Source organism: Coffea arabica, chromosome 5e (assembly GCF_036785885.1).
Source record: "Coffea arabica cultivar ET-39 chromosome 5e, Coffea Arabica ET-39 HiFi, whole genome shotgun sequence".
In the NCBI taxonomy this organism is placed as follows: Eukaryota; Viridiplantae; Streptophyta; class Magnoliopsida; order Gentianales; family Rubiaceae; genus Coffea; species Coffea arabica.
The window spans coordinates 48,547,648-48,572,249 of NC_092318.1; the positions used below are offsets into that span (position 1 = coordinate 48,547,648).

Consider the following 24,602-nt stretch of genomic DNA (forward strand, 5'->3'; position numbering starts at 1 on the left):
TCCAAGGATACATAGTGAAATAGCACACGAGAATCAATCATAGGATCTGTTAGTAAAAATTAGACTACAGAATCAGTTGGACTGCCGCGGGAACTAAGAACTTGTCATTTGAGCTATCAAAATTTCCTGACTAATATTCATTTGTCTTAGCAATACCGGAGCGATTATCAATTTAGGAAAGATTCGCTTTTGGGGTTCAGAAAGAGCAATAGCCAGAGACACCAGAGAGGAAAGGAAAAGCTTGTGACCAAGATTTTGAAGAAACACGTGCGAGTCACATGGGGTGACAACGAACTTTTGGCTGAATTCCTTTGTTTGGTGTTTGTTTGTTATGCTGAAAAGTAGCAAGCATGAAGAACTTGTGACATTTTTTATAACTCTTACTTTGTATACAACGTCAAGAATTCAATCGCGATAGTATATGCAATGTTAATATATATAAAATTAATTTTTTTAATATGTAATTTTATCCATAAATAGTAAAAAGACAATCATCAGGCCATGTTAATTTTTTCCCCAAAGGCCGGGGCATGTTAATCTTGGTTCAGATAAATTAGAGAGCCAAATAAGAGTTAATGGATGATTTGTTTTTCCTCCTTGATGTCTTTACTCAAGACTAGAATAAAATCGCTCTCTTCCAAATTTAAAGATTTTATTGCTTAATTTTTCTAATATAGATTATTCCAAATTGATTTTTGTTATGAGTTTGTTTATATAATAAATGGAATTGAGAGAACTTTACAAACTATAACAGGTATACAAACTATGAACTTCTTTTGCTTTTTCAATTAAATTGTGGTTCTGGTGGCAATAGATAAAGGGTCAAGTTAACATTGTATATCATCATTTTTCTAACAATTTTTGTTACTCAATTTGTCATTACTTTTATCAATTGGCTTTGGTCCAGCTGGTTAGGGGTTACATGATAGACATTGAGCTGGAGATTTTCATGAGGGTAAGTTATAAATGAAAACATTTTTATAAGGAAAGTTATAAACAACATCCTCATTGAAATTTTAAACCAAAGATGTTGCACTTATTGTTAAGATTTCAATGGTATACATTAACTTGTTAGCCATCAAATTAACAATTTTGGCCTGCAAAACGACCTGAAGAGATCATCTTTAGCTTTGATATATACAAGCATCTCTCAATCGGATTTTCATTGTTACAGCTGGCTAGGCCATACAGATTGAACTAGTTAACCATTAGTCCTCCTTGCCTGTAAAATCTAAAGACAAAATCCTAGGCAAACAGAGATCAGATCAGCTTGGAAAATCACAAAGATGGGGTTTGAAAGAGGAGAACAGGTTGAGGTGGTCATGGAAGACGAAGGATTCAAGGGTTCCTATTACCCTGCAATTATCATCTCGAAGAAGGGTACTTCACGGTACAAGGTGGAGTACACAACCCTCTTAAAAGACGATGAATCGGGGCCGCTGGAAGCAGTTATCGACGTCGATCAGCTCCGGCCGGTGCCACCTCCGATGCCGGTCATGGACTTTGATTTGTATGATTTAGCTGATGCATATGAGCACGACGGTTGGTGGGGTGGAATCATATATAAGAAATTTGAATTGGACTATCTTGTTTACTTCCCTACACTTGGAAAAGCACTGGCTTACCCTTCGGAGAAACTGAGGATACACCAGGAATGGGCCAATGGCAGGTGGACTTGCACGAAATCGGTACCCAATAAAGAAAAAAACTCTCTAATTTTTTTTGTTTTTCTACGTGAAATGTAGGTTGTTTCTGATTGAGAAATGAGAAAAATGAAAAAGGGCCTAGCTTCTTTAAGCATGGCTACTGAAATTTGCCACATGGAGTTAAGGATTCATATTATTATGAAATTTATTATTGGTAATAACCTACAAAATCTAAAATTCACTATGAACTACGAAGTAAGTTTTTTTCTTTCTTGATTCTAACAGGCAAACAAGAGTTTCGAGGAAAAACAGGCAAAAAAGAGTCCCAAAGGAAAACAGGCAAAGAAGAAAAATGTTAGCCTCCCAAAGCCAACAGTTGTGGAGTTCCAAACTGGACAAAAAATGGAGGTGATCGAAGAAGAGGAAGGTTTTGAGGGTCCTTACAATTCTGCAAATATAATATCTATTGAGGGTCCAGTAGACATTGAAGAAAACACGGGGCAACTTTCCAAGAAAAAGCAGGAGAAAAGGAGTTCCAAAGGAAAACAGGCAAAGAAGAAAAACATCGGCCTTCCAAAACCAACAGTTATGGAGTTCCAAACCCGACAAGAACTGGAGGTGATCAAAGTAGAGGAAGGTTTTGAGGGTCCAGTAGACATTGAAGGAAAAACAGGGCAAATTTCCAAGAAAAAGCAGGCGAAAATGAGTTTCAGAGGAAAACAGGCAAAGAAGAAAAACATCGGCCTTCCAAAACCAACAGCTGGGGAGCTCCAAACTGGACAAGAACTGGAGGTGATGATAGAGAAGGAAGGTTTTGAGGGTTCTTATAATGCTGCAAATTTAAAATCTAGTGAGGGCCCATCTCAATATCCACTGGAATACAAGACCCTCTGGAAAGAAAGCAAGTCCGGACCATTGGTAGAGGTTGCAGGCGATGATCAGCCCCTTCTTTTGCCACCTCATGTTTTGGTGAGTTGTTCAGGACTTTCAGCTTCCACATGATTAGTTGCCCATCTTATATGCAGTCTTTTAAGTTGCACTGGACCTTCTGTCATGTTGGTCTTGATATTTGATGGTAAGAAAACAAAAAAGAACTAAAATATGAATATTTATGAAAAAGAAACGGGATAAAAAGTGGGATAGATAATAAATCAGGAATTGGAACAGAAGATATATTATACTTCTAAGTTTTGCCATGTATATTCATCACAATGGATCTTTGTTTCATCTCTTGTTCTATTTTTTATTCCACTTTTTAGTATATTATTACTTCTCTTTCATAAATATTATATCTTAATTCTTTTTTATTTTCTTACTATTACATAATTTTGACACAATAAAAATTAAATACAACAATTTCAAAAAAGCAATATATAAGAGAAAATCACAAAATGCAATAGAATATGCATAAAAAATCTCGCTTTTCTATGTATTTAATTTTTTGATTTTTTTAATTTTATGTATTACTTAATTAATAGTTATTGAAACTTAAAAATAAAAAAGTTAAAATATGGTGTTTATGAAAAACGAAATAACAATATAATAAAAAAAATAGCACATAAAGTATAACAAAAAGATGTACCGGATACATTCATGCATCATATCCCATTGGTCCGCCTAGGTGGGAGCTATACCAAAATCCCACCTTCAATTCTTTGAGTGAGATACCAAAAAGCGTAGCTTCTATAAGCATGATTAATAACGCTAACAAAAAAGCCAGACATTTCTTTCACACACTCATGTTACATTATTAAGAAGTTTATTAGATCCCGGGTAAATTCCATAGCAATCTTCTGCTTGCTTTTAACTACTACACTCCTGTTAAATTATACCAAGGTGAAATGCCAAACTCCTACTCTATGTATGTAGATATCTGTGCATCTACACTATTAAGTTGATATCAATCTCAATATACAAAGTGTATAGCATTTAATTACATGCTAGAATATGTCTTCTTTTTTTTTAAAACTACTTCTAGTTGTATTCGGTGAACATGATTGGAAATAGAAAATGTGATTAAGCAATTAACAGTTGGAGTTTAGAAATATTTTGAAAGGAAATTAAAGTTGGGGTTAGTTTGATATTGCACCCTTGAATGATACCTCCTTTTTCACTTTCGTACGTAAACTTTAGTTCATAATTTACTTCCTAAAAATCTTAAGTTCATTCCCCATTACTGCAACCATCAATGGAATGTACAAAACTGATAATGTAGTTGTTATTCTTGGTTAGCTTATGACTAACACCGGGTGCTTTTGGGAGTTGAGGATTAGAACGGAAGAGAAAGGGAAAGAAGAGAAAGACTGATTTTGCCCCTGGAGTTTAAGTAGTCATACACTCTCCATTGTCTGTAACAACCCTCAAAATCTAAAGGCCACCGTGAATTGATTCCTTTGGCTCTTCACTCTACCAGGCAAACAAGAGTGTCAAGGAAAAACAGCCAAAAATAGAGTATGAAGGACAAACAGGCAACATTATCCAGAAAAAACGAGCAAAAATGAATTCCAAGGGAAAACGGGTACAAATAGAGTTTGAAGAAGAAACAGGCAAAATTTTCCAGAAAAAACCGGCGAAAAGTAGGTTCAAAGGAAAACGGGCAAACAAGAAAAAACTCAGCCTTCCAGAACCAAAAGTAATAGAGTTCCAAGCCGGAGATGAAGTGGAGGTGATGTTGAAGGAGGAAGGTTTCGAGGGTTCGTACTATGCTGCAAAAATACTATCTAAGGAGGATGCATCTCAGTATAAAGTGGAGTATAAAACCCTCTTGAAAGAAGACGATTCCGGACCACTAGAAGAGGTTGTCGAAGTTCATCAGCTCCGCCCTTCGCCACCTCCTTTTCCGGTCAGCTATTTCAGCTTGTATGAGTTAGCTGACGTGTATGAGAGCGATGGCTGGTGGGCTGGGATCATAAATGGGAAATTCCAGTCAGACTATTTCGTCTACTTCCCTACAACTCAAGAAGAGATCCCTTACCGCTTTGAGCAATTGAGGGTGCATCAAGATTGGTCAGATGGCCAGTGGATTTCCTCCAAGGAGGCAACGGCAAGTCCTTCAAACTCATCTCTGGATCTCCTTTTTTTTTTTTTTTTCAAATTTTTTCCTTTTACTTTCAAACAGAAAAGCATGAAATTGCAAATTCTTCTACAATTTATCTGGCTATGGGTTGATCTCCTTGTCTAGGGTCCAGGATAGTCGAAATATTGTTTGTAGATCATCAGGAACATTTTCTTTTATTCTATATTTATTTTTAATTTTGTTGATTTTATCATTTTATGTTGTCATTAGTTAGAATATCATTTCACATGGAGGTAGGTAACGTAGTCCATTAAACTTGTTACTATTTTTGGGTTCTTTTCTAGGACACTTGAGTAAATTTGTGCTTTAAGTTGCTATTTTGGTGATTTCTTGTTGATCTGGTCTTTTCTTCTGTCATACTTGGTAAAACATTTCTTTTCAGGACCACATTATCAGTATCTCAGAGCCGGAAGGGAATACAAAACAAAAAAGGACGAGGAAGATTAAGAATAAGGTAGTCCCTAATCAGCTAATTAATCTAGTAGGATGTTGTTTAAACTTAAAATAGAACTTCTGCTAGTCTAACCATCAAATCCCAAAGCTGATATTCGTCTGTCTTTTCACTTCTGCAGGCATGATGTATGGCTTAACAGCTGGATGAGGATTGACTCACTGAGGAGGCAATACATGAACATTTTCTGATGAAATGCAATACCATACACAGACTTTATATGGAGCGACCATGATGAGAAGGGTTTAGCTTACCTTTTTTTTTTTTTTTTTTGGTGGTTGATGGCTTGTTTTGTTTCTTTTGATTGGCTGTATTAATTACATCCAATTGATGTCACATTTCTATTAGGTGAATTGAAATATATAAACTTGATACTGTATTTAAGGGGCTTTAATACTAGTTTACCTATAATCATCATTTTTCAGGTCTCGTACCCAACTCCTCGTCCTTGTCCGGATTGCCTTTTTTTGAAAAAAGCTTTTATATTTGTCGTGATTGTATTTTTAATTATTTTTTTAGTTCACGTACATTAAATCTTTATACTACAGTTTTGTACAAAAATTTTGGAAAATAACAATCCAAACGGGTTTGGCTTTTGAAAGGAAATAACTTCGAGTACAAATGCCTATCAAACTTGACTCTCGAAAGTAACACTCAAACATATTTCCCAAGCCAAAAATTGGAATTACTCATCTTCTTGCTTAAAACCCAAAAAAAAAAAAAAAAATCTTCTTGTTTAGTTTGAATTTCAATCTTTAAAGTGCTTAAAGAATATTTTCTTCTCTTGCCAAATGAGTAACGAGTAGCTAGAGTACGTTAAAAATCTAGGTTGCCAATCTCCAAAAGTTTAGGATGGATCAGGAAAGGTGCTGTTTCTTGATCAACCATTCTCACTCTAAAAGTCATGGATGTCATGATAAATAAAAAACGAGGCAGAGAGAAAGTTATTTGACGAGCACCAAGGGAAAACCAGAAGCGCAATGTTGTAACCAGGGAGGAAATGATGCACATTTCAGTGTAAAAGTTCTGAGACAAAGCATTTAAGAGTGCACAACAATCCCTTGACTCTCGTCAGGTGAAAGCAAAAAAAAAAAGAAAAAAAGACCACTGTACAACTAAATGGATCAACTCTTACAATTTCAACTAAACTCAGAACCTAGCGGTTCTCATAGGCTTCTAATAGACTCCATAGAACAAACCTTTTTTTTTAAGAAAAATTTGTCAGATTTTATGCGTTCCTCTCATATATGAAATCAATGAATTTGAGAATTTTATAGAGAAATTTGATAAAGAATTTAAGAACAATGGAGGGTTGTCTCTTCTCAAGTCTTTTACTCCTATTCTTAATGTTTTTGATTAAATCCTCCATGCTTTTAATTAAAATTGGACAAAAAGGTCCTTCAATTCTGACTGAATTTACGTCTAAAATGATTAGAAATTCTTAAATTATGCATTTTTAATTATTTAAGAGTCAGTTGGAAACAAAAGTTGAATAACGATGATAATTTAAGGGCTTCTCAAATTTTTTTACTCAATCTTTTTTTTTTTATTCCTTAACTCAATCCTACTACCAGCGATCCATCAACCTGTCTAATGAACAGAGAAAATAAGAGGACTAAATTGATATTCAAGTGCTAGTTCCCAGTTTGTTCGTATATTTGGAGCTATCGACCAGCCAGCAACTACTCCTTGCATCATCTCTACAATGCAAGTAATCAACACGTCTGCAGGCCTATCATTGTTCTGAAATAGCCCGGAGTTTCCTTCCAGCCACACATTGTAGAATTTAGCTCCCAATGCCAACATCCTGAAAGATTGCATGAATTCAGGTCCTCAGGTTCGACTCCCGAGTGCTTCCGTGCTGTGATGCTTGGGGCTGCTCTCACAGCCCGAGAAGAGTAGTCTGGCCGGTTCAGGTGATTCTGACCAGGTCAGAATACCTTCCAATCGACTAAAAAAAAAAAAAAAAAGATTCCCACTAAATACTCAGTCAATCAATGTTAACTCCCCGTTCCAACTTCCAACCAAACCCCCCTCTAAGTAGAAAAAGTTATACCATTCTAAAGTTTCCTACTTCTTCTTTTTTTGTTTTTTTCCCTTTTCTGGCAAGTTCATCCACCCATTAGCATTCGTCTTTATTCCCCAACCCCTACTTTTCTTGCTGCCTAGTGAATTATGATCACGACTGACAATTCATGTAAGCTGAACTAGGAAAACTCACATTTATGATATCTTAAATGACTTCATCTCGCTTACAATTATTCAAATCCTATAACTTGTTTTTCTTTAAAGTTTGGAATATATTTAGCAGCTTCCATCGTCCGATTCATATATATGCTCCTAGTTGCCCATTAGACAAGAAGCAGTACAGCCATGGCATTTCACAGAGGTGATCAAGTTGAGATCATGAGCAAAGAAGAGGGGTTTCAAGGCTCATACTTTCATGCAACAGTAGTCACAAAACTTGAGAATGATGAATACATAGTCCAGTTCAAGACTCTCTTAGAAGATGATAAGCCTGCTCCTTTGAGACAGGTGCACACGTTGGATGAAATAAGACCAATCCCACCTGAAATTCCTAGGAAGAAATTTTACGTGAAGCAGAAGGTGGATGCATACGAAGGTGATGGATGGTGGGTAGGAACTATTACTGGTATGGAGGAGGCTGAATCTGAAGAGGAGTTTAAGTATACCGTTCGCTTCCAAACTACAGAAGAACAGCGTTCTTTCAAGTTGGAAAATTTGAGGGTTCATCAGGAGTGGGTGAACAGTAACTGGATTTTCTCCAAGAGAGGAAGGAAGAAAAAGGTACGGAATTTCATTCTGTTTTCTTCGATGATGTATTTTATTCTCATTTGTTTGCAATGCGATTGTCGCAGGGAACAGCCTAATGATGAGAAGATTTTGGAAAAATGAAGAACCATGAAAGCTTTGAGCTTGAGGAGGAGTTATTACGAGAGAATTTATTGACTTTGTAATAAGTACATACAATTTGAAGCTACCGGAGAAGAGGGTGCTTGTAAGATTGTAATTGGTTCACTTTCTGGTTTATTAGCAGACAAAATCCAGTGGTCTTTTTAACTTTCGAGTAAGGTGAATGGTTTGCACAGTGTCCTCGGATAGGATTTCTCTTCACATCTTTTTGTATTTTCTTCAACATTGTCGTGTTTTAATTAACCTTAAATCTTGCTGGTGTGTTTTTCTTGAGGAATCGGCTTCGTTTTCTTGGTTATAATCCAGTACTAAGGTCGTACCATTCTTTTTCAAGATTTAATGTTTTATCGTGTAGATTAATGGCGTATCACTAAGTTACATAAATCCTAATAAACCTAAATTGTTCATACTTTTGTATGACGAATTATTAAGTTACATAAATTCTCAAACTGCCAATGTGGTCTCAAAATTTTCTGGACCGCAACTAGAGAAATGTGACAAAATATTTGTCATATATTTAATTCAATTAACGTATTATTTTATCTTAAAAGCTTAGTTATAACCATGTAAAATTTAAGAGATCAAACTTCAAACGTTCGAAACTAAAATGCAAGTTCAGAACTTTTTTGCCAACGCAAATTTAATTTTATTCGTTAGTTTTTATGATTTTTAGTCAATCATTCTACATCTGTCTAAAATCAAAAATTTTGGAGACTAAATTTTGTTTTAGACCAAATATTAAGGATCAATTTGACACATAGACCAAATATTGAGTCATAGAACGGTGGATAAGAGATTATTTGAAATAATTACTACGTCACTCTTTGGTGTGCGTTGATACGTGCGAGATAAAAAAGTTGATTAAAAATTATAATTGTGATAAAAGTAAAATGATATTTGAAAAACATTTGATATCCATCCCACTTGAGATCCTCGGTGACATATTTTGAGTGCCAATCCAATGCCACCTCTAATATTGCGCCAAGTGTCTTGTTATTATTTGTACTGCTTCAAATGACCAAGAATTACTATGACACTTGGCACAATATTAGAGGTGGCATTGGATTGGCACTCAAAATATGTCACCGAGGATCTCAAGTGCATCCAAACACGGCCTACATGTACTTTTCCCTGCTACTTTTTTGCTATGTTAAAGAGTGTGTTAAGTTAAATAGCGGCCATTATTTGTTCGTAATTTAAAATCCCTGTGCATAATTCATTCCCGGAAATATCACAGCCATCTCTGATCAAACTACCGGTGCTCCTTCTCTGACGTAATCACGTTTCCCTCCACCAAATTACACACACAACACACAGCACAATGGCAGTAGTGAACTGCTACATCTCCTTAACCTTATCACAAGATTCCTCAGCAGCAGCACAGCCAGCAGCTCGAAGTCCAAGAGAAACCAAGATTTTGCTGCCAAAAAAGAAGCCTCTCAAATGGTCTACTGGGGTGGCTCCAGGGGAGTGGGGCGGCCCACCAACTACGTCCAAGCTCAGGAAGTACTGGGGTGGCCAGGATGAGGACCCGCTAACTTCTGATGACTTCATTTGGAATAAAGATTTCATGGGTCGCATGAAAAGGCTCATTGAGGACCCTGCTGATGGTGTTGGGAATTCCTCATTTGACCCTATTGCTTCTCCGGCAAAGGTCCAAATTTTTTAAATTAATTTGTTGTTTTTTGGTTATAATATGAGCTGGGCTTGTGTTAATTTTTGCTATTTATTAATTTCTGTGGTTGAATTTTGAATTCCTCATTATTGTAGTTGTAGGAGGATATGTCTAGTGTCCTTTTTGTTCTTCTTGAAGGCTTTGGGGTTCTTATTTCTTGTTGACATGTCTGATATCTTGCTAATTGAACTTCGTTGTCACTGACGATATGGCTAACATAGGATTTTCCCATTGTGAATTTTCTAGAATTCTTCTCTGAAATGATTGTCATTGCCCCTGTCTTTGTTGATTGTAACGGTCGTTCTGAGGTTGTCTGGGTTCCAAATTGCAGACCTCTCTCTGTTTATTTGTCATGATTTTTTGTCTACTCTGGTATTTACCATGGAGCTCAAAGTCTAATTTTGTAGGCCAAGAAGATATAACAAGATAATCAGATTTTGCTTTGTCTTTGAACTTGTAAATTACTAGTACTTCATATGGTGTTTTCTAACTTGCTTGCATATAATACATGTGAAACAGGAACAGTCTTCTGGATTTCTTAGCTTGAATAGGGTCATGAGTCTTGACAGGTACAATCTTGCATGTGTTTCTTCATGAATTGATCTGCTTCAATTGTCATATTCACCGTTCTATGACACATCAAATTTTTTTCATTTAGTCTGGAAGTTGACTTGAGCAAGGAACTAGCAGCTCCTTCAAAAGCTCTAGTAGAAGAACAAGTTGATGAGACTCAAGTATGATGAAACTCTATGCTTTCTTGCTTTACTGTTTCTCTGAGGTAGTTGTGCTGTCGCACCTACCCTTCAGTTCATTTAAAGATTTGATGGCCTTCAGGCTAATGGTACTGCATCTCGAAGATGGAGACCAGCACCAACACGACGTGAGCAAGAGAAGTGGGACAGAGCTACCAAGGCTGCAACAGGAGGCAGTGTATGTTAGATAAATTCAACTACAGTTGGATTTTTTCTCGTTCTAGCTTAGAGTCCTTCTATTTGCCTTAATTCTTCCTCCATTGACCGTGAAACCCGTATTCCTCAAGGATTAATGTTACACTGAAAAGCATAATATTTAACCAAATGCGCTTTTTCACATTGAAACCGAGTGGTTCATCTCAATCTCCAGGATGTGATGTTCCGGGAAATTCGGCGACCAAAAGGGGATCCAGAAGTTTTGGCAGCTCAGTCAAGGGAGCAGTATTTTAAGGTGTGCTGTAACATCTAATGGCTTCGTATGTTTCATGATCTTTGAGATTAAGAGCCTCCAAGCTAATTCTGTTCAATTTTACAGTTGAAAAAGAAGTTGCAATTCCTTACTCTAGGCATTGGTGGAATTGGTGTACTCTCGGCTTATATATCCTATACTCCTGAAATTGCTGCAAGGCAAGTATTTATGATTGTTATTTTCATCTTTAGGGTATGAGTGGTTCTCCCTTGCAATATTAAGGTATATGATTGAAATGTAGCTTAATTTTTGATGCGAGATTTCTGACATGGTATGAAAGACAGCGTTAGGGTTAATCAGGAGGTCTCTGTGTGCATATTGTTCTTCCAAATTCTTTTGTTGTTTTGCATTCTTTGATGTGACTATTGTATTAGAGTCTTACCCTTTCTAACCAGAATACTTGTTTCTTCCATTCTGTCTTGGAAAAGATGTGTTTATTATGAAAAATTATCTTTATGGTGAATATATAAAGCAAGTATGTGTGAAATTTTGTGAGTGCTTCTAATAAATGTGATATTGTGTTCTCAATCAGCTATGGTGCTGGACTGCTCGGTTCTTTGGCTTATATGAGGATGCTTGGGAAAACGGTGGACTCCATGGCTGATGGAGCAAAGGGGCTTATCAAGTAAACAAATCTTTGTTTCATTTTCATATGACTTTTAAGCTAATAACTTTGGCTATATATGCACTATATTCTCCTTCCATTTGCAGCTGTACAAGGTGTGGATGATTTTTTATGACATCCGAAAGTTGTACATACCTTTGAAGATCCAGTATTTAAAAGTTACATAACCCTTACATGACAATGAGATCCTGGCAGCAAATAAAGGGCGGGGGGCGGGGGGGGGGGGGGATAGAGAGGAGGGAAAATGGTTATTTAATGATTCAAAATTGTGTGAAGGGGTAATGTTGAGCTTTTACTGAAAGTCCATTAGTCTTCAGCTCATAATGCACTAAAATTGCTTATGTAGAAAGCCTTCAGGAAGTTGAATTATGTAATTCTGTGGGTGTCAATTTTCTGCTGTTTGTCTTTATGTTCTAGTCTTGGTCATCTTTGTCTAAAGAATATGCAACACAAAAATCATCATTTTCTCCCATGTTGGAATTTGGATGCATCTGGGTTGCACTCAACTTGGATACATTTTTTACTTGCAGGGGAGCAGTTGGGCAGCCAAGGCTCTTGGTTCCTGTTGTCTTGGTCATGATCTATGATAGATGGAATGAGTGAGTCCTTTTGCTGTCCTAGTGTGATAATTTAGTTGCATTATCTGTTATTGGTGCTCCACTTAAAAGTGTTTGTCTGTTTTAGCCCTCCTTTAAATTGCTTCTTCATTGGATCTTCCATGCATATGGCCTTCTTTTGTAGGTTATCAAGAAGCATCAGTAAAGGCAATTTATGGTTCTTTACATGAACACTGTTGTTGTATCATTGTTAGTGGAGAAAGTTATCCTGTGTTCCAAATAACTGCATCTAATGAGATTCACTAGCTTCCTGGTAGGAAGCTTCCAATGGTACTCTCCAAATATGGCTAGGGAAAAAATATGTAGCAGAGTTGCATATTATGAACTTCTCTATTTAACAATCTCCTTCATGTGATTGTTTAAATGCTGAAATTAGTTAGATTGTGTTGGTGAATATGCCTCAATCTTTGATTGGAAAAAGTAGTGTGACCGACATTGGAAATTGGAGGTCCCAAGACCCATTCATGCTCTCCCAGCCGAAAGAGCACATATTGATAACCTCATGAGTGAAAGAAACAAAAGTACAATTTGTCAACCTTATCGAGCTTGTACTTGCACATAATTCATACTCTTTATTCTTGTCTGTGCTTCCTGCAGTACCGAGCACTCTTTATTATCTCTGTCCAGAACCATTTCCTGTCTTGTACACTAATCCGAATCTGCTCCATTACAGGATTTTAGTTCCAGAATATGGTTTCATGCACCTTGAATTGATACCTATGCTAGTGGGATTTTTCACTTACAAGATTGCTACCTTTTTCCAAGCTATTGAGGAAGCATTGACTGTCTCTGGAGAGAAAAGACAAGCTTAGCATGCAATAGTCTGCTACTTATACTCCTGTCATTCTTGATGAAGTTTACAGAGGTGTGTACAGCGGAAAATACACTTTACCTCATGGAATCAAATTTCTGTGGACAGAGTTATTCCTGAGAAACTGGCATTAATTTATCAGTGTTGCCTTGTTCACAGATACCAGATGATTATTTGTGAAGCCAGAAAGAAAACTAATTAGTATATTCCAATTTCCAAAAAAGGTGGGGATCATCAGATTATCGAAGATAGTGCTCCAGATGTTAACAATATGAAACTCTATAGTATATACATAATTTGTGCATCTGGTGGACATCCAGAAGTTGAAAATCTTTCTGCGTACACTTGCATCTTGTTATAAAATTCTTTTATCCAGAAGAACTTGCATCTTGTTGAGAAACAATATGTTACCCTTTTAACAGATGCTTGTGATTCGATATCTATTGTTAGAGATTCTTTTGTCTGTTCGCCTTTTCTACACATATGATGAAATCTGTGGTTGGTGCTGAGAATTTTAGTGGATGAACAAAAAAATACAAAAAAAAAAAAGAAAACAAAAAGGTGGTCTGTTCGTTGAATTGGTGCGACTAAAAAGATTCATAAGAAAAGATCCAAGACAAGCCTTCAAAGTCCAAACCCATGTATTGCAAGCGATTTTCGCCTCCAAGGTTTCAGGACTGAATTGCAGTTAATCAGGCTTACCATTGACTCTTGCATTTTCTCTTCTCTTTTAATTAGTCTCCATCTAGAAGCAGATTTTTCATATCGAGGGTCGCATGGTCAGTTAATAGCTACATAATAAATTCTCGAAATAATAATCATACTATTCTAACATACTGTCTCCTGCAAACCTGAATATCCAAGTTAGGAAGCTACAAGCCAAGGTGACCTAAGGCTAAAAATCATGAGGCAAACATGTTGCCCGGCAAGTTTCGGGAGGATGTATAACATTTCTTGTATATTGACGAACTAGCAATTATTCCTCTCTTGCCAGACTGTAGAAGAGTTCTCCTCTACTGCCTGAGTAAGAGAAACAGTAAAACTAGTTCTGATTAACCATGCAAAAATGCAGAAATTTATGCAGATAGACAAAAAGAATATGAAGAGTAAAAATCAATAACTGCTTTATTATCTGCAGCGATGCAGATTCTGAGGGAGGCAGTTTTATAACACAATCACAAACTTGAAACAGCTAACATCTATTACTCAGATATTCTCTTCATAGTAAAACTTAACGGGCCTCACTTTTAAAGCAAACATGATGTGACACCAGCTGCCATATGTTTCTCCCGAGTCATTGTATTTGTATTAACTTAGCAGGCATCAGGTTTTAGAACAAATGCAATGTGTTCCAACCCTTAGCCGGTGTTCTGCAATCCAGCGGCAATTCCTTTCATGGTCAAGATGAGAGTGTCTTCCAATCCCGGAGCATACTCGCTGCTCGGGTTAAGCTTGACCAGCTCAGAAGCTGATTTGCTTGATGGCAATGAATCTGTGATTTCCTTTGATAGGTGTGGCCTCACCTTCACATTGTAGCTAGGATCACGGACTCGCTTTAATGTGTAGGCTTGGCATACGTTCAATGTGGTAATGTATGGATCACGAAGTCTGAGTCTTTGTCTCAAGTAAGGGTCTCCTTCAAGAAGTTCCTTGTGACCAGCAACCTAAATCAAGAGAGCAACCAAAATGTATTTCAGATTCCTTGATCTCACTTAATGTACTTTGCTTTGAAGTCAATAAACAGAAGTTCTCCATGAGATGAATTAAAATAACTGATAAGCACAATACAAACATCACCAGGTAAATAAAATCCCTACAAAAATGATCCATAACATATATTACACATACTGTACATCTACTGCTAAGATATAATCTCGCTCCACAACTTATCCAAATTTAGTTGAATAGAACCGGCCTCAGGTGTAAGATCTTTCTACAGAACAGTTAATGCCATCCAACTTTATGGAGATCCTATTGCCATCAATGATCAAAATTTTTCCATTTAGGTACAATCACTGAGCAAATATTATATGCCAAAAGACAGATACACTTTCAATTCCTCTGTACACACTGGAGTCCAGGTAGTTGGGATGATTAGCAGAAAGATCAAAAAATCTTTTGGTGAAATATTACAATTTTTTATTGTTACCTGAAGGATGAGGTTCTTAGTTTCTTCATAGTTAGACCTCAAGCGCTCTCCAAATGACCACAGTTCCTCTGAGACTAGTAGCTTGTCGTACAAAGCAGCAATTTCTGGGTCTCCCTTAGCAAGAACCATTTCAATCAAGTCAATTGTCACTCTAAAAAAGGGCCATTCCTTGTACATATCCTTGAGCATTTGCAGATTTCTGATATCTTTATCAATGACATATTTAAATGCAGCCGCAAAGCCAAGCCAGACTGGAAGATGAAATCTTGTCTGAGTCCATGCAAATATCCATGGAATAGCTCTGAGGGATTCAATTCCACCACTTGGCTTCCTTTTTGCTGGACGACTCCCAATGTTCATTCGACCATACTCTAACTCTGGTGTTGCCTGCAGATTGAAAAGTTAATTACCTGTGGTGATTAATCACTTTGTTTAAGCTCTAATACTCCTAAATTAGATTGATATACGAAATAACTTACAAAAGACAGGTCCATGTTACCAATTATGCCATTGAGCCGCAATGGCACACAAAAGAAAGTAATGACCTCCAGAACAAAAGTTGGTGGATGAACTCCTATTTCAAAATGACTAACTAATAAACATATTGCGTCTCTTTGCATATTAAAGGTTGTCATACCTTCTCATGGATAAAATTTTTAAATAAATGGTAAAATCACATGTGAGGTACTTACTAGACGGAAATACTCAACGAATCGAGGCTCCTGGAAAACTACAGAACGATACTCTTTTGTAGCAACAATAGCCATCTCGTCCATAAGTGCGCGCCATTCTGGCTTTGGTGAGACAGGGGGATGCATTCCATGCTCCAGAGTAGCCGCTGTAAAACGCTGGAGGGTTCTGAAACATAAATGCTCTTCCCCGAAAGACTGTTCAATAACTTCTCCTTGAACAGTAACCCGAAGTGACCCATGAATGGTATCTGGAGGCTGAGATAATATAGCAAGATGCGTGGGACCTCCTCCTCTTCCAACGGTCCCTCCTCGGCCATGGAACATTGTTAGTTTAACTCCATATTGTTTTGCCACCTTTACAAGCTCCTCTTGAGCCTTGTACATCTGCCAAGCTGCAGAAAGACGACCTGCATCCTTTCCTGAATCAGAGTATCCTATCATGACTTCTTGTTTACCATTGATTCGATTACGGTACCAATCTATTGAAAACAGCCGAGCCACAGCAGCTGGTGCAGCCTCAAGATCAGCAAGTTTTTCAAATAATGGAACAACCCTGAGTGGAGTTTTCACATGGCATTCACGTTGCAAAAGTTCTACAGCAAGCACATCTGATGGAGCAGTAGCCATTGAAATTATATAGGCCCCAAAGTTATCTGATGGAAGTTCGGCAATGACATGAAAGGTGTCCAACACGTCAGCAATTTCTTCAGTTTTGGGAAGATCAGGACCAAATAGAGGACGTTTTCCACTAAGTTCAGATAAAAGCCATTCCTGTCTGCGTTCCTCTGACCACTCTCGGTAGGATCCAATCACTAGGTGTCTAGTGATGGCATCTAGAACATCAGTGTGCCTATCTGATTCTTGTCGGATATCGAGTCTCACCATTGAAAGTCCAAATGTTGAAACTTGCCTCAGAAAATCAAGAAGGCTTCCATCGGCAATTGGTCGATCACCACAAGCACACAGCGATCTGTAACACAACTCCAGAGGCTCCAGAAACTAATGAAATGAGATAAATCATCAGTATCAATATATTACATAGTCGTATGTGCATAATGTATGTCTGCATGTACAAAGTCTAAAAGTTTTATTGAACTACTTTGGCTCTTTATTAAAAGAAAAAAAAAACTCCATTGTCATTTGGGAGGTTGTGGGTATGATAGCTTCATACACTAAGCCCTGACTCACAACATGTAAGCCTAAGACATAACTGCAAATTTGGCTTACTCAAATTACACAACCATCTGCAGCAAACTTTTCCAGCAGTCCACTTTAAGCTTTTAAACTAGATTCTCTCTGTCAATCAAGAAAATGCTACATGTTCTTTTCTAACACTACTTGCTGCCCGAAATTTTCATTACACTTTTGGTCAATAAGGAGCCTTCATCTTAATTACTCTGTTGTTGTTAGTAAATCAATTAATAAATAAAAAATCATAGCAAACCATCTATTCCAAGACCAATAGCGGCATGATTATGGTTTTACATAACTTCTTTTCACATTGAAAAATAAAAAAAGAAAAAGAAAATACTGGTGCACAAGAAAAATAAAAAAGAATCCGTTTTCCACTGTTCTCTGTGTTGACCAGAAGTTGACAAATATAGCCACAGCTCATAACTAAAATTTGAAGAAAACCAATATTATGAACCTTTATGCAGTTATAAGCAAAAAGTATAAACACTTTGCCATGGGTAGACCTGTTCAAGATTAGCAAATGCTGCTTCTTCAGGAATATCAGAGATCCCAGTGGCTAGTAATTGTCGAGCACGTTCACGAGTATTATACAGCTTATCCCTCACATCACCAAGAATAACACGATAAGGCTCATTTGGTGGAATTTGCTTCCAAAACTCTGCATCAGTACATTCAAAATTAACAAAGCTCACAACTTGAATTAAAAAAAGGGATAAAGAATACAAAAGAGTCAACAACTACTATTGCCCAAAATTAGATTATCCCAATCATATATTACATAACCATCTTCACCAACTAGAAGGAAGTTAACCACGGAGATTATGCTCGACTAATAATTTTGGCACACCAGTGTGTGTACCTCAAAAAAAAAACAAAAAGAAAGGTTATGGATGGTTATAAAACTATTTTGAAATATTGTGGATACTTATAAAACTGCCTCAATATTTTATTAATTGCGTGTGAGAGGGTTGTACAATTTTATCCTTCACTTAGGGGTAATGTTGGCATTCCAAAAAGTGAGAATATTTGTTAACACAAAGAAGGTACTGTGGCTTTAAATATAGTTAAATATTTTGATGAATAAAAGGAAATTGTAACGATCATTCAATAAGGTTTTTTTCGTGACTTGCCTTAAATCTGGATCAAATATAGAGAATGCATGAATTATATAATCATCCATCATAATTGATAACTTAGAAAAAAATATATATCGAAACATAATTCCAATTTCAAACAGAAATAATCTCTCAAGAGATTACCAATAAAGTGTTTTGCATCTCTTCTTGAAGACCTATGAAGTTCATCTGCACGAGCTCGAAGTTCTTCACTGCAACGCCACATAGAAAGCTGCAGGAAAGATTTTTAAAAGCAAAATGAACAGTCCGTAGATTGAATAATCATTAAAGCAAAATCTGTCCACATTTTTACCTCAAACATAAGATCCTCTATCTGAGAAAAATACAAATTAGCAGCCATCATTCTAGCCAATAAGCACACATCTCTTGTCACTTCTGGGGTTACCCTTGGGTTACCTGTCAACATATCAAGTTTATGTGAGGTGATTACCATATCAATCCAAAATGAATGATTCAAGACATCTCAATTAGACAGTTAAGTTCTGATTGAAATGATTAAAAGAAATCCATAGTGTCATAGAAGAGCTGGAAACCATCTAAAGATGCATATAACTCATCCCTAAAGCAGTGAGCTAATTCTGGGAAAAGAGTCAAAATTAACAGCTTGCAGGGAGAATACCAGATGAAGATGACCTGCTTGTGATGTGTCAGAATTCTATATTATCAGTAAATGAAAAAACAAGATATTATGGTGGTCCAAGTAATATCCTACCCTTGTAAAGATGAAGTTGACATGGACCTAAATAGGCAGCCTTACTGTCTGTTCTAATATTAATCAAATTTGAGACCCAGTAAGATGAAAGAAAATTGTCTCCTAGTCAACTAAGGAATAGAATCCACGGTGAAAAAGTTCTAGCACAGTTCCAAGCCAACTTTCTTGAGAATGTTATGCATTCATCTGGCAGGGCTAAATAACTTAAAACTGTCTCCTCTTATTATTTTGGGTTCAAGAAAAGAAAAACAGATACAATAACGCAACAAAGTTTATATCAGTTATGAAGAAACAAAATACCATCGCGATCCCCGCCCATCCAAGAAGAAAATTGAATGACAGGAGCATTATATGGAACACGTTCATTTATTCCAATATTCTTCAAGGCAGTGTCAACACGGCGTAAGAATTTAGGCACCCCCTTCCATATTGTCTCATGGAAGTAACTCATTCCTGCCCTCATCTCATCTTGTGGAGTCGGCGGATTTCTCCTGATTTCATCAGTCCGAAATGCAGCTTGAATCTACATGGAATAAACAAGCAGAATTGTGAGAAAAGATAAAATTTAACAGAAACCGAGAAGGGGGGAAAAGGATATAACAAAAGCAAGAAAAAGAGAAACATCAGCATCTGGCAATCTTGAGAATATCTACAAAATATCCTATCCCCAACTAACAGGTCATCCTATTATCAACACATCCTTTCACCAAATAGTGTCTTATTTACTAGCAAAATATCTGCCACAACACAGACAAATCTAAGAAATTAGGTGAATTCCACGTTAAAATGCAAAAGAGGAAGGGAAACAAGGATAATTTTCCTCGACGCCTGTTGCTCAGAAAAATTTCAAAAGCTTGGTGCTTTGTATTTTCCTAAGAACTTGAAATCAGTCTTCTTTTTTCTTTTTTTTTTTCAAGAATCTGTGTAAAATACTGTGGGATGCATGTTGACACATGCACAGCATAGATGAAGAAGAATCATAGGAAACAGGATATCATTCCCATGATAAACACAACTTTCTACTTCCATTCCTACAGTCACCCAGTTGGAATAAGTCATCAATGTGTGATATTTATCACTAGCAAATCTCACAGAAGAGTAGATAAACTTCTGCATTCTATTTTCATAACCAAGCAAACCACACATGAAAACTCATATGGTAGTTTAATCAGTAAAAAAGACGGACATGAAACATAAGTAACAACTAACTAATAAGTAAGAGCCATACCTCTCTTTGTAGAGCCTCATCAAGCTCCTGCTTTTCATCAGGAGTGATGTCTTTGGCATACAACTGAGTCAAACAATTCCGGATCCTAGATTACAACACCAAAAGAAAAAACTTCACTATATTTGTCGTAAGGAAGAAAGTTACGTAGGATACAAAAACTAATCATCTGCCTCAAATGCATGATCACTACTCAAGGAGGTCCCTCTGTCTCCAATGAATCCCACTCCCAATGAGGTTTTCTCTCCATCCCTCTACTCATGGTCCATTTCGTTCTACTGAGTCAGAGTCCATGCAGCAAACTGATAAAATCAGACTAAAAGTTTTAGCACATCAAAGCAACAAACCTCGCATGCTTTTGAAGCAGAGATCTACGAACAGACTGAGTTGGATGTGCTGTGAGGACCAGATCTACAGTTTGGTTCTTTAAAGCATCAAAAACCTCTTCTGGGGACTTTTTTAGTTGTCCAACTAGCCTCTTGAGGGTCTCCTCTATATCAGATTCAGTTGTTGCAGAGGCTTCATCAGAAAAATCACGTTTTTTCAACTTTGACCTACGTCTATAAGCTATCTGAACCTCTTCAGCAAGGTTGGCTAAGTTAAGCATGTTGGAAAAAGATTTGGCAACCACAATGGAATCTCCAGCATCCAAACTTGTAAGCATTCGTCCAAGTTCATCCAATTTTTGGGGGTCACGCTTCCTCTCATACTCCGCTGAAAGCTCATAACAGTCTTGAACCTAGTCCATGTAGTGAAACATTTAAAGTAAGTTACATGGCCATCAATAATAACTCCAACATACAAGTATTTGCAGGTATTCTAGGCAAGCAAGTGAGATAGATATCTCCAGGCTAGCAACCTTCAAATAATCTAACTACAGTTCACAATATAGAGACTTGAGTATATTCAAACAAACACATTATAAAAGTCTAAACAAGATTATTCAAAAGCTAAAACTCAATCAGCAACAACAAACTGTCAAAATCAGATGGACAAGAAACATCCAAATTCAATTAAATAAAAGGTATCCTAAGATTTAAATTCAGTCTCTGATAAATCATGGATTCTTCCCCCTATTCATTATAAAGCGATGTACTGCACTACCATACACATAAACGTCTAACAAAGATATACCTCCCATAGTCAGCTACGCAAAAAAAAAAAAAAAATGAAGTATAGAAGCATAAAGGCTGATAAAAATCAAAACTTTATACCGTTTCGCGAATTTCCTCTCCATGCAAGTCCTGAAAAATGTCAAGAAAGCGATCCAGCAAAAGGGCATCATACTCCACCAACTTGTCATCTTCTGAGACCTTCCTTGGTGCCAACAGTCTCAACTGTGCATCAATTGATGCCATCTTCTCAATGTTCCTAGTCGCCATTCCCTCTCAGGTCTCACCCCTATATGACAAACAAAAAGCAATCTCTTCCCCTGACTTTTACAATACTTTTCAGACCAAAAAGAAACTAACAAGGCAAAATTAACACGGGATTTCCACTGATTCTATCAACCAGAATCACGGATTGATATCGGCTGTGATTACTCTCCTCAGGAACCTGAAAGAATAACAAGAAAAACTGGGTGAAGTTCTGGACACAATCAGCTTTATCTCGTGAAGAGCTGATCAAACAACCAAAGAAAGAGGATCCCAGATGACAGTTTAAGAGAAAAATCAGAAGATTATAGATCACGAGAGGAAAAGAAACAGGACACGCCCAGCAAAGTTGATGCACTGCTGCATATTTTGTAGAGTGTGTCCGCGATAGTTACTGCGTGTAGTGTGTGTGAGAGAGGGGGGGAGAGAGAGAGAGAGATGCTTTTGGTTCTGTTTTCTTGAAACTTACAGAGAGTGGCAAAGAAATCCTGTGGAGCTTAATAATTTCCCGGTTTGATATGAATGAGCAGTGTGTTTACTTTTGTTACAATTTTAGTAAAATTGTGATTTTGATTAATTTAAGGTTAAAAGCTAGAGAGCAGGATTTTCTACTCCTATTGAGCTAAAGAATCTCCCATGGAAACCAAGAATATGCCAACAGAAGTTGAGGAGGATGCAAATTCCGATTTGACTTTTGAATTTTGATAACCATTATCATTTATTTCCTTCAACTCTCTCCAAATTTTTGGAATATAGCATAGGAGTATAATATAACTCAATTATTCAACACCACAATTTTATTTTTGTCTCTACGCTATTTTTTATACCTTAGGGACACAGATAAGCAACTACTATTGCCAAAAAAAAAATAAAAAGAAATTTTAAATTTTTTGCAAATAAAATATTTTTTTGCCTTTTTCATTTATCATGTACCCTTAATATTGGTTGTAATATCGTTGGATTATAGTAATATTTTTATTGTTATCCCACCATGATGCTTAATTGTAATCTTATTAGAAAACACAACAGCTTAAGGTCTATTAGTCTTAGGTTAAACTATTACCTCATGATCCATTAAAATTACAAAATTTCATATTGAAGTTTGTATATAATTATTCTCCTCTTGAATCTTTCCAAAAAGACAAGAACCCAAAAAAAAAAAAAGAAGAAGAAGGAACTAGCAGATGAATATGCTGAATGATGTATGTATCAACTATATAAAAAAGTCCTACTAGCCTTTGAGATATGTTTAATTTTGCATCTAATGCTAGCTTTTGATGACCATTTAAAGCTAATTAATCCCAATTGATTGGTGCATAGAAAGACAAGCAATTAGATTCATCACCCAGGCCACATCTAATGCACTCTTTTATTTAGTCTTATTTATTACCATGATTATCTATTTTCTCATTTTTCCTGTCCTTTTTGTTTTATTTCACTTTCTTTCTATCTTTTATTTTTTGAAAAATTATTGTAGGACAACTCAAAAACAAAACTTACCGACAAGTAGTCATCAACGAGACAAAAACAAAAAGGCACCACCGCAGTCGTGCAAAACGAAGAGGAGAGCGCTGTCGCGAGGCTACGGCTGTTTTTCTCCTCCTGATTGAGAAGCTTCGGTCTGAGACAGTAAAAGTCGTCGGCCAAGCGAAGCCGGACTTTCTATGCCAAGCAATTAGTCAACCGGTCGTAGTTACTTTTTGTTTTGTTGATTGACAATAATAATTATTGTGTCAAGGTTTCAGATTCAGGTCACTGCTGATGACTAATGGCACGAGCTTGAATTTGGACTATGATTATTCAGTTGGAAGTCTCGCCCCTTGTGTTACATCACTCGGCGCCGTCAAATGGCATAATTTGAGCCATTAGATTTTTGAAAATCGGATATACTCAAATCTATGCGAAAATTTAATTACACTGAATCTTGTTTGTGTATTTCGTGTCTTTTAATCGGGTTTAAAATAACATTCGGCCTAATTTATGTTGAACTTGAAAATTAGTATATATTTACACATAAATTTCACGTTTTTTTTAGTAGACTGCGAATTTATGACAAGTTTTAACATTTTAACAAACTTAGAATTTGGTGGGCACTGAGGCATAAAAAACCGTTAAACAGATATATATACACAATCTTGGAAGCCAAGTAGTGTGTGACTCTACTTCTACTTACAATTGACGCAAATAGTGACCAAAGCTTTTGCGTTGCCGGGGATCGAATCTACTGAGACGCCAAACTATATTCGCAGAATGGACTTAGACAAGACAACAATTAGCTCTTCTTCTTGGCTTGGATTTGATAAAAGTCATTAGACTCCGTATAAGTCCATCCCTTGAGTAACTGACGGTAGATTGGGCTGCGGTGGAGTTCAAAATTTGCCCAACTTGGAGACTGAATTTGTTGATTGATCCGTTTGGATTGCCATTTTTAAGAGTTAAAAAAAAACGTACCGTAAGAATTTGATGTATGTGATATAAAAATGTGATTGAAAAATATGTTTACGGAAAACGTAAAACTTTTTTTCTTTGAAAAAAAACACAATCCAAACAAGGGCGTAACTTTACATTGTACTAGTAATGTCATTTCTGCATGCAACATCATAGGGAACAATGGTCCTTTTTTCCAATAACTCGGGAAGATGCTTCATAAAGCTGCGTCCTCAAAAGGTAATGGAATGGAATTGATTCACTCAAATCTAATCTCACAAAATTTAATGGAGTAGTAAGTTATGGCAGCGGAAGCCAAAACAAATGTTGAGGCAGAAAATGGAAGAAACAATAGGAGCAGCGGCACACACTTTAGGAGGCGTCACACTCAAAACCTCACAATCACACTACGTATCATTTCATTACAATACTCCATGGATTAGCATAATTACAAACCAGGAAACCAATCGACAGCAAAATACATTTGCCCACAAAAACCACAAGTACAAGCAACCCCAACGATGAAGGCTCTCATTAAATAATCCAAGTTTTAATGCACCACATGGCTGCCCCACAAAATCCACCAATCAAAATAGCTTGCTCAATAATTAATACTAAGACTTAGTAGTTTAATA

At 36.6% G+C, this 24,602-nt stretch overlaps 4 protein-coding genes across 6 annotated transcripts; 3 read left to right on the plus strand and 1 right to left on the minus strand.

Moving 5' to 3' along the window:
- The first annotated feature begins 1,286 nt into the window (after positions 1-1,286).
- LOC113743288 (protein AGENET DOMAIN (AGD)-CONTAINING P1-like) lies at positions 1,287-5,673 on the plus strand. The gene is made up of 5 exons (XM_027271267.2): positions 1,287-1,688; positions 1,932-2,615; positions 4,060-4,689; positions 5,105-5,176; positions 5,295-5,673. The coding sequence occupies exons 1-5, from the start codon at positions 1,287-1,289 to the stop codon at positions 5,298-5,300; spliced, it is 1,794 nt and encodes a 597-aa protein (XP_027127068.1). The 3' UTR covers positions 5,301-5,673.
- A 1,688-nt stretch (positions 5,674-7,361) lies between these two features.
- Positions 7,362-8,384, plus strand: LOC113743553 (protein AGENET DOMAIN (AGD)-CONTAINING P1-like). The gene is made up of 2 exons (XM_027271608.2): positions 7,362-7,981; positions 8,053-8,384. The coding sequence occupies exons 1-2, from the start codon at positions 7,547-7,549 to the stop codon at positions 8,062-8,064; spliced, it is 447 nt and encodes a 148-aa protein (XP_027127409.1). The 5' UTR covers positions 7,362-7,546; the 3' UTR covers positions 8,065-8,384.
- A 902-nt stretch (positions 8,385-9,286) lies between these two features.
- Positions 9,287-13,386, plus strand: LOC113743438 (protein CONSERVED ONLY IN THE GREEN LINEAGE 160, chloroplastic-like). Of its 3 annotated transcripts, none has more exons than XR_003461101.2 (10): positions 9,287-9,761; positions 10,302-10,351; positions 10,441-10,516; positions 10,617-10,712; positions 10,905-10,985; positions 11,070-11,161; positions 11,536-11,628; positions 12,159-12,227; positions 12,919-13,110; positions 13,216-13,386. XR_003461101.2 is itself a non-coding variant. In XM_027271445.2 (9 exons), the coding sequence occupies exons 1-9, from the start codon at positions 9,429-9,431 to the stop codon at positions 13,055-13,057; spliced, it is 1,029 nt and encodes a 342-aa protein (XP_027127246.1). In that variant the 5' UTR covers positions 9,287-9,428; the 3' UTR covers positions 13,058-13,315. The 3 variants fall into 3 exon arrangements, 1 of the variants encoding a protein (XP_027127246.1); XR_011814374.1 differs by having other exon boundaries at positions 10,308-10,351; XM_027271445.2 differs by having other exon boundaries at positions 12,919-13,315.
- A 770-nt stretch (positions 13,387-14,156) lies between these two features.
- LOC113688642 (phosphoenolpyruvate carboxylase 2) lies at positions 14,157-21,688 on the minus strand. Its single transcript, XM_027206530.2, has 10 exons — positions 21,379-21,688; positions 20,512-20,903; positions 20,168-20,252; positions 19,240-19,462; positions 18,520-18,623; positions 18,351-18,438; positions 17,595-17,749; positions 15,898-16,896; positions 15,206-15,592; positions 14,157-14,720 (listed from the first exon to the last, which is right to left on the minus strand). Exons 1-10 carry the CDS (start codon positions 21,544-21,546, stop codon positions 14,415-14,417), a joined length of 2,907 nt encoding a protein of 968 aa, XP_027062331.1. The 5' UTR covers positions 21,547-21,688; the 3' UTR covers positions 14,157-14,414.
- Positions 21,689-24,602: the final 2,914 nt, after the last annotated feature.

Bases quoted from the DNA above. Each gene is read 5' to 3' on its own strand.
- LOC113743288 (XM_027271267.2), top strand. From the start codon at position 1,287: ATGGGGTTTGAAAGAGGAGAACAGGTTGAGGTGGTCATGGAAGACGAA. The intron at 1,689-1,931 runs GTACCCAATAAA...TGATTCTAACAG, and splicing joins GGTGGACTTGCACGAAATCG to GCAAACAAGAGTTTCGAGGA. The intron at 4,690-5,104 runs GCAAGTCCTTCA...ATTTCTTTTCAG, and splicing joins TTTCCTCCAAGGAGGCAACG to GACCACATTATCAGTATCTC.
- LOC113743553 (XM_027271608.2), top strand. From the start codon at position 7,547: ATGGCATTTCACAGAGGTGATCAAGTTGAGATCATGAGCAAAGAAGAG.
- LOC113743438 (XM_027271445.2), top strand. From the start codon at position 9,429: ATGGCAGTAGTGAACTGCTACATCTCCTTAACCTTATCACAAGATTCC. The intron at 11,162-11,535 runs GCAAGTATTTAT...GTTCTCAATCAG, and splicing joins ACTCCTGAAATTGCTGCAAG to CTATGGTGCTGGACTGCTCG. The intron at 11,629-12,158 runs GTAAACAAATCT...TTTTACTTGCAG, and splicing joins GGAGCAAAGGGGCTTATCAA to GGGAGCAGTTGGGCAGCCAA.
- LOC113688642 (XM_027206530.2), bottom strand. From the start codon at position 21,546: ATGGCGACTAGGAACATTGAGAAGATGGCATCAATTGATGCACAGTTG. The intron at 20,253-20,511 runs GTTTGTTGCTTT...GTTGTAATCTAG, and splicing joins CTGCTTCAAAAGCATGCGAG to GATCCGGAATTGTTTGACTC. The intron at 15,593-15,897 runs GTAAGTACCTCA...TTCAATCTGCAG, and splicing joins TCGTTGAGTATTTCCGTCTA to GCAACACCAGAGTTAGAGTA.